This window comes from Rhinopithecus bieti, unplaced genomic scaffold (assembly GCF_001698545.2).
Source record: "Rhinopithecus bieti isolate Rb0 unplaced genomic scaffold, ASM169854v2 scaffold_73130, whole genome shotgun sequence".
Classification (NCBI taxonomy): domain Eukaryota; kingdom Metazoa; phylum Chordata; class Mammalia; order Primates; family Cercopithecidae; genus Rhinopithecus; species Rhinopithecus bieti.
This window is the reverse complement of record NW_016827546.1, coordinates 532169-547909: the sequence shown is the minus strand read 5'-3', so window position 1 is coordinate 547909 and position 15741 is coordinate 532169. Positions and strand designations below refer to the sequence as shown.

The window sequence follows — 15741 nt, the reverse complement described above, 5'->3', positions numbered from 1 at the left end:
AGCAAAATCCCCCAACAGCTCCCATCTTTCTCAGAGTTGAAGCCTGCATCCTTATGGTGACCCGCCAGGCCCTGCACAGGCTACACTCCCCATCCCCACCCTTTCACACACATACTTGAACACTTGCAGATACACACACCACCTCGTTCCCCTCCAACCTGAACTTCTCTTTTTCCTCCCTCTTTTTTCCCCACTGTCCTCTGGCCACACCGGCCTTCTTTCTCTTTCTTCATTTCCTTCTGCTTGGGCAGCTGTCCCCAGATCTTTCCATCACTAGCCCTAGCCCCATCCTGTTACTCGCTGCCTATCCTGTCCCATTTTCTTCAGAGTGCTTGTCACCATCTGAAGTCAGCCTGCTTATCGTTGCTGTGTGTGTTTATTTTCTGCTCTCCATACCCTCCTCATCATCCTTGACTCCAGAAGAGCAAAACCTAGTCTGTCTTGCTCACTTCTGTAGTCCTGATACCTGAAATGGTATCTGGCACACATGAGAGACTCATAAACATTCAGAGAAGAAATGGAAAGATTGGCCAGAGGCAAAAAGTATGGAGTCTCTTTATCATTTTAACAGCCTTGCTGGGCAACCCTCCCTGCTTTCTCTCCCTCCTAGATTCCTTCATGCTCTTAAAAATTGTATGTAGTTAAAATAGCTTTAAAACATGATCCTCCTCAAGGAATATTTGCATTTAACAAAGATGGAAATAATAAGCAGAGAGTTGAGGTTTTACTGTGGAACTTCATGTAATGCCTCTCTGCACCACCTGTAACCTATAGGGAATACTTAGGAAGAGGTGGATTGGGGTCTTTATTATAACCTCAAACTGGTTTATAGAGCAACATAAAGCCCATAATGACCTTACATGTGGGACAAAATAAAAATGACCCTACCTTGAAAGCTTTGTCTGAGCTCTCTGCAAACAGAAACAAAAGGAAGCCTGAAGCAGGGATATATTACCTGTGTCCCACGTGAAAGCCACATTGCTCTCAACGTTTTCTCCAAGGAAACATGCTCCACTCCCGTATCTACCACCTACCTGGTTCTCATCCACTTACATGCAGAAAATGGGTTTTATAGTCATTAGAGATGAACACTGGGCATGTCTGGTGTTGAAAGAGATGCTGCAAGCAGATGCCACACTCGCCTGTGGAAGGTGACAGTGTCCCTTGGTGGCTTCCAGCAAATTCTCAGCACTGGATTTGTTGGCATATATCTCTAAGGGAAAATCTGACACCTGATTCAGAATAAAATTAAGAGCCCTGGTGCCATGGCTCACACCTGTAATCCCAGCACTTTGGGAGGCTGAAGCAGGAGGCTCACTTGAGGCCTGAAATTGAGACCAGTCTGGGCAAAATGACAAGACCCTATCTCTATAAAGAAATTTAAAAATTAACCAGACAGGGTGGCATGCACCTGTAGTCCCAGCTGCTGGAGAGGCTGAGGCAGAAGGAGCACTTGAGCTCAGAAATTTGAGACTGCAGTGAGCTATGACTTTACCACTGCACTCTACCCCGGGGAACATAGTAAGACCCTGTCTTATCAAAAAATAAATAAACAAACTTAAGATCATTTTGCTTTTCCCTCATTCTTACATGGCTGGATAACTTAACTTTAAATTTCTAATTCAACTCTGAGACACTTCCGTGCGCCACCATTTTTACCGCAGCCTTGAAATGCAGAAGCTGAACGACCGGAATCTGACCTGAAAATGCCATTCAACATTATTGGTTTCCAAATATGGATTCTGTTTAAGCTGAAAATAGTACTAGGGTTTTTTGATTTGTGGAGAAATGCCTTTGCCGTTCTTTCATAGAAACTTTTAGGGCAGCCAGGTAATTTGGGGAAAAAAAAAAAAAAAAAAAATCAACTCTAGGGCGCTAGAGTTCCCTCTGCTGGCTGCAGTGTGGAACTGTATAAAATCCTCTGGACTGGCCTGAGCTGAGCTGAACTGAGCAGAATAGAGTGCAAGGTTGCCTCTCACCAATACATAGTGAGAATACCCACGCTACTCGCTTGATGTATAGAAACTGAATCTTTTCTTTTCTTGTTTTTGTTCTTTTTTTGTTTTGTTTTGATATGGAGTCTCATTCTCACCCAGTCTGAAGTGCAGTGGTGCAGTCTGAGCTCACAGCAACCTCCACCTCCCGGATTCAAGTGATTCTTGTGCCTCAGCCTCCCAAGTAGCTGGGATTACAGGCACCCACTACCACAGCCGGCTAATTTTTGTATTTTTAGTAGAGATGGGGTTTCACCATGTTGGATAGGCTGGTCTCAAACTCCTGACCTCAAGTGATCCACCCACTTCGGCCTCCCAAACTGCTGGGATTACCGGCATGAGGCACTGAACCCAGCCGAGAACTGAGCCTTCTTTTACATTGTATGTAGCAAAGGAAGTAATGCAAATGTATCTTACACAAATATTAGTTGAGTTACAAACTGCAGATCATTAACCATTCATTTTTATTAAATAACTAAAGGTATGAGTTTTTTAAAGCCAAAGTCCAAGCATAAAAACAAATACATAGACCAGTGGAACAAATAGAGAACTCAGAAATAAATCCATGCATTTATAATTAATTGGTTTTTGACCAAGATGCCAGGAACTCACACTGGGTAAAGGACAGTCTCTTCAATAAATGGTGCTGGAAAACCTGAATATCCACATGCTGAAGAATGAAATTAGAACTGTATACTGTATACAAAAATCAACTGAAAAGGACTAAAGACTTACAGTAAGACCTGAAACTGTAGAACTACTAAAACAAAAACAAAAGGGGAAAAGCTTCATGACATTGGTCAGGGCAGGTACTATTTTTGGATATGACCCCAAAAGCACAACAGCAGCAAACATAGACAAATGGGATTACATCAAACTAAACAGCAAAGGAAACAATCAATACAGTAAAGAAACAACCTATAGAACAGGAGAAAATATTTGTAAACTATACATCCCCTAAGAAGTTGATATAAAAAATGTATAGAGAGCTCAACAGCAAGAAAACAATCTGATCTAAAACGGACAAAGGACCTGAAGAGACGTTTCTCAAAAGAAGACATGTAAGTAGCCAATAGATATATGAGGAAAAAATGATGAACATCAGTAATCATCAGGGAAATGCAAACTAAAACCACAGTGAGATATCATCTCATATCTGTTAGAATGGCTATTATCAAAAAGATGAAAAATAACATGTTCAGGAGGATATGGAGAAGAGGAAACCCACACCATTCATGGAAATGTAAATTAGCACAGCTATTATGGAAAACAGAATGGAAGTTCCTAAAAAAAAATTAGAAATGGAATTACCCTATGATCTAGCAATCCCACTACTGGGTGTATATCCATAGGAAATGAAATCAGTATGTGAAAGAGATATCCGCATTTCCATGTTCATTGCAGCAATATTCATAATGGCCAAGATAGGGAAACAGCCTAAGTGTCCAACAATGGATGAATGGAGAAAGAAAATATGGTACATATAACATATAACAGTGAAATACTGTTCAGCCTTTAAAAAGAAGGAAACTCTGTCATTTATGACAACATAGATGAACCTGGAGGGTAAGTGAAATAAGCCAGACACAGATGCCACATAATCTTACTTACATTTGGAATCTAAAAGAGTCAGTCTCATAGAAGCAGAGGGTAGAATGATGGTTGACATGGGTTTGCCAGGGACAGAGGGGAGGATTGAGAAATGTTGGCCAAAGGATTCAAAATTTCAGACGGGAAGAATTAGTTCAAGAAATCTGTTGTACAACGTGATCACTATAGTTAATAACAATGTGTTGTATACTTGAAAATTGCTGAGAGTTTTGTTTTGTTTTGTTTTCGTTTTGTTTTTTTTTTTTGAGATGGAGCTTCACTCTTGTTGCCCAGGCTGGAGTACAATGGCGCGATCTCGGCTCACCACAACCTCCACCTCCTGGGTTCAAATGATTCTCCTGCCTCAGCCTCCCAAGTAGCTGGGATTACAGGCATGTGCTACCACACCCAGCTAATTTTGTATTTTTAGTAGNCCAGACACAGATGCCACATAATCTTACTTACATTTGGAATCTAAAAGAGTCAGTCTCATAGAAGCAGAGGGTAGAATGATGGTTGACATGGGTTTGCCAGGGACAGAGGGGAGGATTGAGAAATGTTGGCCAAAGGATTCAAAATTTCAGACGGGAAGAATTAGTTCAAGAAATCTGTTGTACAACGTGATCACTATAGTTAATAACAATGTGTTGTATACTTGAAAATTGCTGAGAGTTTTTGTTTTTTTTTTTTTTTTTTTTTTTTTTTTTTTTTTTTTTTTGAGATGGAGCTTCACTCTTGTTGCCCAGGCTGGAGTACAATGGCGCGATCTCGGCTCACCACAACCTCCACCTCCTGGGTTCAAATGATTCTCCTGCCTCAGCCTCCCAAGTAGCTGGGATTACAGGCATGTGCTACCACACCCAGCTAATTTTGTATTTTTAGTAGAGATGGAGTTTCTCCATGTTGGTCAGGCTGGTCTCGAACTCCCGACCTCAGGTGATCCACCTGCCTCGGCCTCCAAAGTGCTGGGATTACAGGCGTGAGCCACTGTACCCGGCCACTGAGAGAGTTAAGTGTTATCATAAGTAAGTATGTAAGGTAATACATATGTTAATCAGCTTGATTTAGCCATTCCACAAGGTATACATGTTTCAAGACACTATGTTGTACGTGATAAATACATAAATTTTTAATTTGTTGGTTAAAAAAACAGAACCCAGAGCTAGCAAACTAATATGTAGTATGGAACCACTCTTACAGTTCTTTCTCTAGCTTTTCCTTTTTTCTTTCTTTAATATCTGTAATAAGCTGATGCTAAAGGACTAAGCCAACAACTCTCATTTGAATCCTAGGCAAAATACTGGAGCACTAATGCCCATGAGATTGAAGGCACAGTGTTTGACAGGAGTGGAAACGCAGTTCATCGGCTGTTTGGGAAATGGCATGAAAGCATCTACTGCGGTGGCTCCTCCTCTTCTGCTTGTATATGGAGAGCAAGTGAGTATCTGGGTTTGTGGACCCCAGGCTGGGAGGGGGTGGGTGAGTGGGCATGGCAAAAGAAACTACAGAGGATAGGAGCGGTGTCTGTTCAGCATCTCCAGCCTCTTCTGCTTTGAACTAGGTTAGAGGTGTTGGCCCTCTTCCTTCATCCAGTCTTCACCTACTTGTCATGCTTACTGATAGCAACACCTCTGTTGGGCTGCTGGGTCCTGGGTTCTTAACCCCAGAACAAGCATTGCTAATCCACGGGCATTCTCTGAGGGAATCTTGCAGTCCGCATGTGTGACTATACTGGGTACTATGAAAGAATATCAGTGAGATGCAAGAAGGCATTCTACAGCAAGGACAAAGAGGAAAAGCAGTGACCCAGGAGACCTACAAAAGTTAGCTATCCCCAGGCTGACCTAACCCCAGAAGCCATCCTTATCACTCCTGTGATTCCAGAGGGTGCTGAGCTCTTAGAGCAGATACGGGCAGAAGAGCTAGGGAACCCCAGCTTTCATCAGCATGTCCCCACCACACTTTAACATCTTATTCGATCTTCTAAGTCCAAAAATTATGTTGTTTCCAAGTCACAGCCATATTGTAAACCATTGTTTGTTAGGATGCTTTAGGTTGGTAAAAAAACAAACAAAACCATTTGACTGGTGGCTTAAACTGTTAGGCTATGTGCTATTACGTAACAGTAAGTGAGGCGGTGGGTGGCCCCAGGGTTGTTACATAAGGCAACTTACCTGTGTCAAGGGCACACGGATCAGTGAGGATACATTCTGCCACTCCCAGTGTACTGTGGTGTTTCCCCTAATGGATGCAAAATGGTTGTTACCATTCAATGTCATACCCCTGCATGACAGTGTACCAAGCATGTATTGAGAGGACAGAAGAGTTTTTCTCTCTTGTGCCTCTCTTTTCTCAGGAACATTTTCTAAGATTCCCCAGCAAATAGGACTTTACATCATGTCAGCCTGCAGTGGGTTCAGACCCATCCATGAACCAGTCATGGGCAACAGGGTAGGCAAGAGAGATTTAGATGTCTTGGAGTAATCCCCAGTAAGGGAATAATGCCATTTGAACAGAATCAGTATTCTGTTAGCAAGCAAGAAAGAGAAATGATGGTCAAGTAGGCAGCCAGCAGTGGCTCTTTCGATGGGTAGCTGCCACATCTCCCACCGTTGCAGAGGTTGCCATGAAGTTAGAATGAACTGGCACCAGTGGAAGCCTTCCTAGCTTCAGAGGCACACATGAGATTTTGCAAATGGCACAATCTGTCTCCTTTGCTTAAAGTATGCATCACAGATGAGAACTACCATCCTGTCTCAATGTTAAAGTACCACCTTGATAAAGCGACACTGTTTAAATTTTTGTTACTGTCATTATTCCTTGACTTTATGTCTCTCTAATGGCAATGAGCATCTCTGGCCCATCTTTAAGAAAAAGCACTATCTTTACTCCCTGGTTACTGGGTTGCTGACCAAGACACCACAGGAAACTTTGCTACTATTTTTATGCTTAGGATACACAGAGAATTAGACTAGTTACAAAGAGGACTTCTGAAGATTCAAAAAATTGGTCCCGGTTAGGCATGGTGGGTCACACCTATAATCCCAGCACTGTGGGAAGCCAAGGCGGCAGATTGCTTAAGGCCAGGAGTTCGTGACCGCTCTGGACAACATGGCGAAATCTCATCTGTACTAAAAATACAAAGATTAGCCAGGCATGGTGGTGTGCATCTACTGTAGTCCCAGCTACTTGGGAGGGTGAGGCATGAGAATCACTGAAACCCTGGAAGTAGAGGTTGCAGTGAGCCGAGATCCTGTCACTGTACTCCAACCTGGGTGGACTGAGACCCTTTAATTTAAAAGAAAAGGTCTGCATAAGAGTTCTTGGAAAGCATTTCTCTTGTTATGTGTGAAGAGCTTAGACTATAAGTAGATCTTAGTAGTCTACATTGGATTTATACAATATATAAATTTGGGTATGTTTAGCTTGAAAAGCTGGAATTCCAGTTAGGGCAATGCACCTAATGGTTTAAAGATGTAAGATTGGGGGGATGGGGGGGCAGGAATGGAAGAAAAGAATAACACTTATTAACCACTTGCTATGTGTTCAGCACTGTTCTAGGTACTAAACAGAGTTTCAGTAGAATTTGACATCACTTAAAAACAGATTCTCTAGAGTGAGAATCAGGAAAAATGGACCCAGAGCTTATATTAGTATGTTTATTTATTATTTTTATTTTATTTTTGAGACAGAGTTTCTCTCTTGTCACCCAGGCTGGAATGTAGTGGTGTAATCTTGGCTCACTGCAACCTCTGCCTCCCAGGTTCAAGTGATTCTCTTGCCTCAGCCTCCCAAGTAGCTGGAATTACAGGTACCCGCCACCATGCCTGGCTGAGTTTTGTATTTTTAGTAGAGACAGTGTTTTGCCATGTTGGCCAGGCTGGTCTCAAACTCCTGACCTCAGGTGATCGGTCTGCCTTGGCCTCCCAAACTGCTGTGATTATAGGCCTGAGCCACCACGCCCAGCCTAACATGTTTATTTTAAAATCAAATTATTTTCATAGCTTAAGCACTACAGAAACTTCACAGCATTGTATAAATTTGCCTTCTGAACACACTTAGGAGGCTACATCCCTTTAGACAGAAGAAAAATTATAGAAAAGAAAATGTATAGAGAAATGTTCAGCGCCTGTTCATTAGTCAGAGTATTTTAACAGAAGTGGAAGGGAGCTGAGAGAGAAAATTTGTAACGAGGCTGAGATGAAAAAGGTGAAGGAATTAAAATGTAACATAAGCGACATGCAAGTTAGGGGTGAATGATTTATTTTCTTCTTAGATCCCATGCCGAAAGGCTATGAGCAATACTATGGCTTCACACAGTTTGCGCTGGAATTAAATGAAATGGATCTATCATCAAAGTCTTTATTACCACCTACTGACACGCGATTTAGGCCAGACCAGAGGTAAGGATTTTTTTAAAGATTTTTCTCTCCGGAGATGTAAAACGCCTTACAAAAAGTCTTATTAGCAATCCTCGGGCCACCAGAGGCACCTGAGAAAGGTGGAAAATGTCATCAGGAGTTGAGAGGTGGGGACGCTTTAAACAATTGTGTCACGGAGGAGCTGGGGCCTAACTCGAATCCATGTGTGGCATGACCTTTGTTATCCGTAAAGCCCCATTTCCATTGAAATGCCAAAAAAAGGTGTTTATTTTGAAGAGTTTGACTGCATGCAATCATAAAGAACTTAGTGTGTATTTGAAAGGGTGGAAACATCCAGCTCCCCGAGCCCTCAGATTTAAATGATTTTGGTGCACTGAGATCTAACTACTGATTTCTAGGTTGCTACTCACAGGGTGTGTGATATATGGTAGGTCTTTTCATCTTTCCCAGCCTCAGTTTCCTACTCTGTAAAATGGAAATAATAATGTCTCCCCTAAGGTCTTTCTAATTAAGACTGAAAATCTAGAAGCCCAAGGAAAGAAAAGATTGTTACATTTGGCTTTAATAAAAACAAACACCACTTTGGGATGCCAAAGCGGGTGGATCACTAGAAGTCAGGAGTTTGAGACCAGCCTGGCCAATATGATGAATCTCCGTCTCTACTAAAAATACAAAAATTAGCCAGGCGCGGTGGCACGTGCTTGTAGTCCCAACTACTTGGGAGGCTGAGGCACGAGAATTGCTTGAATCTAAGAGGAGGAAGTTGCAGTGAGCCAGGACCACACCATTGCACTCCAGCCTGGGTGTCTCAATGAGACCCCCCCCCCCCCAAAAAGCAAACATAAGCCCTTCTTTATGGCAAAATAAATAAAACTATATAAGGTCAAAAGATAAATGATAAACAGAGAAGTCCATATCTGCAACTCGTATCATGAATTGCCTCTAGAAATCTAGTAATAGATCGGAGGTAAATTCATTTTGCAGGGGTTGAACACTCGTTAGCAAGTGCCTAAAAAAGGTGTGAAACCATTTGCATACGTCAGCTGTAACAGTAGGTCCCAAATGGGCCCATTCCCCTAATTTATTTTAAAGAAAGCCACACACAGAATGCTTCAAGCTATCTTGCTATGCACATTATGCTTGTACTGTTTCATGCAGTTTGTCTACTTTTTTAGGGAAGTCTTTTTTTGTATAAAATCTGTTACAATTGTGTTTCTTAAATCAAACCTAAGAATGGAGTTAATTTGAAATATACAGTATATATTAATAACGTATATGGTGTTTAAAGAATGGTAAGCATTGTTAATGTCTATAATGAACATTTTCAATTAAATTTATCTTAACCTTGTGTTAACAAAAAAAAAAGAAAAAATGGACATAGGAAAATGAACAGTCCACAAAACAGGAAATGCAGCTATCCCTTAAACATCTGAAAAGATTCTCAGCCTTAGTCATAATAAGAAAATGCAAATTTAAAATCATGTCGACATCCCATTTTTTTAACCTAATTTTAACCTATCAGATTGACAAAATTCAGAAGTTTTATACATTCTGAGGTGATGGGGAAAAAAGGGCACTCTCAGTATTGCTGATGGGAATATAAATTGCTGTAATCCCCACAAAGGGCCGTTCAGTGATACATAAATTACACCCCCTTTCACCCAGCAGTTTCACTTCTAGAAATTTCTCCTGCAGATTTTTCCTACTTACTCATGTGAAATGGTGGATATTCAAGGTCATTTATTGCGGCATTGTCACATTGAAAAATTGGGAACAATTCAAATGTCTATCCATAGGAAATTGTCTAAATTCAGATACATCCACACAACTGGATATGATGTGGCTATTAAAAAATGAAGATGTCTACGTATATCCATGGAAAGATCTCTGAGATAGATTGTTAAATAGAAAGTAAACCAAAACAAAAAATCAAGGAATACATAGCATGCTACCATTTATATTTTTTAAATAGAGGGAAGGGTAAGAATATGTATTAACATTTGTTTATATACACATGAAGAATCTCTAGAAAGATGCAGAGGAAAATAATAAGGTAGGTTTTCTAGGGCGGTAGGGTGAAGGTGGTTGGAATTAGAGACCAGGAAGAAAGGAAGACTTTGCCCCAAATTCTTTTTTGTAGATATAATTTTTGAATTATGTAAATATCACCAATTCAAAAAATGTCTTCTCTGACTACTTCAAGATACTGATTAAAGGGTTGGGGGCAGGGTCTTATGTATAGGAATGGATTTTGAATATCCAGTTGTGGACATATACAAGTTGAGTAGTAATGATTGTTTTGTTTTCTTGAATTCATATCCTTTCATTTTTTTTTTCCTCAATGCCTCAGGTTTCTAGAAGAAGGGAACTTAGAAGAAGCCGAAATACAAAAGCAGAGGATTGAACAACTACAGAGAGAAAGGCGGCGAGTCTTAGAAGAAAATCACGTGGAGCACCAGCCTCGGTTTTTCAGGTTCGTGCCCGGGTTGAGTAGGTTTTTGGTTGATAGGTGGTGCCAGCACGTTATGTTGCTGGTTCACAGCAAGTAAAGAGCACCGTCCCCAGATGAGAGCATTCTCCAGGCTTTTCCTGTTTCCGCCTGGGGGAACTGGTCCTCTGTGCCAGGCCCTTCCCTGGCACTTGCCTTCAGGGCCTCCCTCTTTCTGACTTCAGGCAGAACGAGGGCCTGTGTTTTTGCATTCCTTGAGCTTTCCCAGTGCCTCAACCAGTGAGTTTGCAGAGGAGGTCCTCAGTCAGGGAGCCTGCCAGAGCTAGGTGCCAGTGCCAGGTCAGCTTATTAAATTCACAGCTAAGGTTGGTCACCCCCATAGGCACATTTTACACCATGACAGAGATCATTCACAATCACTCCACAGTTAAGCAGTATGGAAATTCCAAGCAGTCTGTTTCTTGCATTGTAGAAGTTCCAATACACTTGGGCTTGCATTTACTGTTATCTTTAAAATAACTTGTCAAGAAGGTCTTGTTAAAATAGATTTAATTTTTTTTTGTTTGAATACAGAATCTTGCTCTGTTGCCCAGGCTGGAGTGCAGTGGTGCCATCTTGGCTCACTGCAGCCTCCACCTCCTGGGTACAAGCCATTCTCCTGCCTCAACCTCCCGAGTAGCTGGGACTACAGGTGCATGCCACCATGCCCGGCTAATTTTTGTATTTTTAGTAGAGACGGGTTTCACCACGTTGGCCAAGATGGTCTCAATCTCCTGACCTCGTGATCCACCCGTCTCGGCCTCCCAAAGTGCTGGGATCACAGGTGTGAGCCACCGCGCCCGGCCAATAGATTTAAATTTTTAAAGGAGGCATGAGAGATCTTCAACCCTTCACCTCCCCATCTCCTCCTATAACTGAGTAGAAGAGAAAGCCTAAGGCAGGGAGGGGATCTGTTGAAGGAGTTGGTATAATACCCCGGAATGGGGCCTGACTCTCCTCACTACGAGGCCAGGGCCTATATCATTTTAGTTTTTCTGTTTGTTCTTTTTTTAAAAAAGTTAAAGAGGCATATGTAAAAAAGCAGCAAGTTCCTGCTCTGCTCCATCTGCCCAAGTCCTTCCAGGGCCACCAGTGTCTTTTCATTGTTTGGGGATGTTTTTTGTGTTTTTGTTTGTTTTTAGTGGACAACAGAAGTACTTTTATGAAGATTTAGTTATTTATAACAGCAGCAGTAATAAAATATGTATTCCAAAACATCAAAATAGTAACAAATAAGGTTTTGTCTCGAAGAATATGATGCTCTTTTCCCTAAAGTTGATGTAGATTGTACTAGATCCCTTCTGATCATTTCCACAAATTCACGATATCAGTGATTGAAAGTCAACCGGCCAAAATTTCATCCTGAAATATTCAGGCTTCATTTAAACATTTAAAGAATAAGATGGAAATGTTACATTCTTTTTTGAAAAGGCAAGAAATAGAAAATGGATAGATTAACAGGCTGATCAGTTGATTTACTGATCAGTTAATAAACACAATACACCCTTAAATAGGTTGGTTCTTCTTCTTCCATACGTTGTCCATTTTCATTACAAAAAAAAATCTACAATTATAAAGATGTTCATTACAGTACTTTTAGGATCATTAAAATGATAGCTAACTAAACTGTCTCAAGGACTAGTTAAGGAGATTCACCAACTGGATCCAACATGAGACATTAAGGATGACCTTAGGAAGCCTGTGGAGCTCTGCTGGAAACACATTACCGTGTAAATGCAAGATACAGAATATGATTGTGCTGTCCTTGCAATCAGGAAGGAATTATATCTGGAATGAGAAAGGGCAGCCGCTTCAGCTGGGCAGCCGTCGCTCTCTTGTTGACTGTCTATAAAATTATCATAGTATTAGATGGGGCAATATTTTTAAATTGGAGAAGGAGCAAGAGTTGTTCAGCAGTAGCAGTCCTCCATGGGACTGTTCAAATTAGAAACCTGGCAAAGAGATTTTGGAGAGGAATATGGGGACTTGGATGTTGTCATTAACACTTACTGAGGAACAACAACAAAATCACTGAAAATTCTAAGTGGAAACTATAGCTCAGAACAAACTGAGCCTCTTTGTTTTAAAATAGTGAACTGTCTGATACACAGATTGACTCATTTTTAAACACATAGTGTTACTGGAATAGGGAAACAAGTGTGATAAAAATCTACATTCCTGAGAGTGTGGGAAAACAGGCACGCTCCACTTTGCTTCTAAACCATATGGTAATATCAGTCGGAATCACAAATGCACATACTCTTTGACCCAGCCATGCTAATTACAGGAATTGTTAACGTAACTATATGCACACACATATACAAAATAACATGTACTGAGCTAGAGTTTGGAAATAACCTAAGTACCCATCAGTAGGGTACCTGTTAGGTAAATTGTGGTCCATCCATACAATGGAATATCATACAACTGTATAAAAAGAAAATGAGGAATCCTTTATTGCTGGAGTCACCAAACTTTTCCTATAAAGAGCAAATGATAAATATTGTTGGTTTTGCGGGCCATCAGGTTCAATTCATTTAGTAGCAATTATGCAGCCCCGCTGTTCAGCACTGAAAGCAGCCATAAACAGTATTTAAACAAATGGACATGGCCATGTTCCAATAAAACAGATTTCAGAGATATGCAGAAGGCTGGATTCGACCCTTGGGCCATAGTTTGCTGACCCTTGCCTTATTGTACTAATCGGAAATGATCTCCAATATATTTCATTATGTCAAAGCTGAAAGAGTAGAACAGTGTCTGGTGTAACATTATGTCAGAATGAGAGGGGATAGAGTACATGCTCTCTCACACACACACACACACACACGCACACACGCATGGAATTTCCCTGAAAGAATGAAGCCGATAACATCACTACCTCTGAGGAGAAGAATCAGGAGGCTGGCAGAGAAGGAGAAGATAAAAACTTGAAGCTCTATACCCTTTTGTGCCCTTTGAAATTTGATCTGTGTCATATATTCTCTATTCAAAGAATAAAAAATGAGGACTAATCTTTCCAGACTCTCTTATGGCTTCCAATTACTTTTTTTTTTTTTTGAGATGGAGTCTCGCTTTTGTTGCCCAGGCTGGAGTGCAGTGCTGTGATCTCAGCTCACTGCAACCTCCGCCTTCCGGTTTCAAGCGATTCTCCTGCCTCAGCCTCTCGAGCAGCTGGGTTACAGGTGTCTGCCACCATGCCCAGCTAATTTTTTGTATTTTTAGTAGGGACGGGGTTTCGCCATGTTGGTCAAGCTGGTCTTGAACTCCGGACCTTGTGATGTGCCCTCTTCGGCCTCCCAGAGTACTGAGATTATAGACATGAGCCACCACACCCAGCCTCCTTTAAAAATAAATAAATAAATGTTAACCACTTCCTATGCACAACCTGGTTGATGTGTAGCTTTTGTGCAGTCATTCCCAAGGTGCTGACAGTCATACAAGTCATGTTTTGTATATGACAGACTCTCCCTGCATCCTCCTTCTGTCAGAAGCACCACTTTTCATAGCCTTTAAGTTTGAGAAGTTAAGAGTAACAAAATGGGCTGGCGTGGTGGCTCATGCCTGTAATCCCAGCACTTTGGGAGTCCGAGGCGGGTGGATGACCTGAGGTCAGGAGTTCGAGACCAGCCTGGCCAACATAGTGAAACCATGTCTCTACTAAAAATACAAAAGTTAATCGGGCGTGGTTGCACATGGCTGTAGTCCCAGCTACTCAGGAGGCTGAGGCAGGAGAATCGATTGAACCTGGGAAGCAGAGGTTGCAGCGAGCCGAGATCATGCCACTACACTCCAGCCTGGATGACAGAGCGAGACTCCATCTCAAAAAAAAAAAAAAAAAAAAAAAGTAACAAAATTATTTATGGACTTCTAATTCCCAGAATTCCCAGTCCCAACACTCTGGGACGCTGAATGCGTGTGCGAATGAGGATGGGGAAAGCAGGGCGGTTAGGAAGGAAAAGACTTGAGAATATGACGCTGGTTTCAAGAGTCTGCAAGAAATTGTTTCTTCTTTCACAGGAAATCCAATGATGACTCGTGGTTGAGCAACGGTACCTATTTGGAACTTAGAAAAGATCTTGGTTTTTCCAAACTGGACCATCCTGTCTTATGGTGAAAAAGTAAAGAAGAAAGATAACATTAGTGTATTTATCCTGTGCTTGCTTTCTGAAGCGGCACAAACCTGTGTTTATGTATTTAAACCATACTCTAGGATGATCACTTGTGCTTAGCTTAGCATTGTAACTCATTAATTCTGTATTTTCCTCAGTGCATTTCTTTACAATTTCAAATGTTACCCTGATTGTTTATATGAATGTAGAACACCTTGACATTTCTTTTTATATATAAACTATTTAATAAAAATGAAAGATTGAATGTTCATGTGTGGGTTAAAAAAAGAGGCTTTAACACTAATTTTCCAAAGTNAAAAAAAAAAAAAAAAAAAAAAAAGTAACAAAATTATTTATGGACTTCTAATTCCCAGAATTCCCAGTCCCAACACTCTGGGACGCTGAATGCGTGTGCGAATGAGGATGGGGAAAGCAGGGCGGTTAGGAAGGAAAAGACTTGAGAATATGACGCTGGTTTCAAGAGTCTGCAAGAAATTGTTTCTTCTTTCACAGGAAATCCAATGATGACTCGTGGTTGAGCAACGGTACCTATTTGGAACTTAGAAAAGATCTTGGTTTTCCAAACTGGACCATCCTGTCTTATGGTGAAAAGTAAAGAAGAAAGATAACATTAGTGTATTTATCCTGTGCTTGCTTTCTGAAGCGGCACAAACCTGTGTTTATGTATTTAAACCATACTCTAGGATGATCACTTGTGCTTAGCTTAGCATTGTAACTCATTAATTCTGTATTTTCCTCAGTGCATTTCTTTACAATTTCAAATGTTACCCTGATTGTTTATATGAATGTAGAACACCTTGACATTTCTTTTATATATAAACTATTTAATAAAATGAAAGATTGAATGTTCATGTGTGGGTTAAAAAAAGAGGCTTTAACACTAATTTTCCAAAGTTTAGGAAAGATTCCAATTAAATTTATGCCTTATAAAATTATGTTGTAGAAAAAAAAAATCAACCTCTCCCAGGTGCATTAAGAAGTGAGAATACCCAGGGTTACTCACCCACACGTAAGCTACCCAAGTTTAATTTGGTAGCTGAGATATCTTTTTGCCTCAGACAGCTCTTGAATTGCTCATACAGAACAATTCTGCTGGTGCTGGAGTCTGAAGAATATCTTCATTTGCATTTTAGTGGTTAGGGAGAGGATATAAG

At 40.9% G+C, this 15741-nt stretch overlaps 1 protein-coding gene across 5 annotated transcripts in view; it reads left to right on the top strand.

Annotated features, from left to right (window-relative positions):
* Positions 1 to 14831, top strand: part of OSBPL3 (oxysterol binding protein like 3) — a 185285-nt gene extending 170454 nt beyond the window's left edge. For all 5 annotated transcript variants that reach the window (XM_017863953.1, XM_017863950.1, XM_017863951.1 and 2 more), the window contains 4 exons: positions 4877 to 5021; positions 7861 to 7987; positions 10317 to 10439; positions 14475 to 14831. In XM_017863953.1, the coding sequence (XP_017719442.1) occupies positions 4877 to 5021; positions 7861 to 7987; positions 10317 to 10439; positions 14475 to 14571 (492 nt within the window). In that variant the 3' untranslated portion in view covers positions 14572 to 14831. The remainder of the gene's footprint in view (positions 1 to 4876; positions 5022 to 7860; positions 7988 to 10316; positions 10440 to 14474) is intronic.
* Positions 14832 to 15741: the final 910 nt, after the last annotated feature.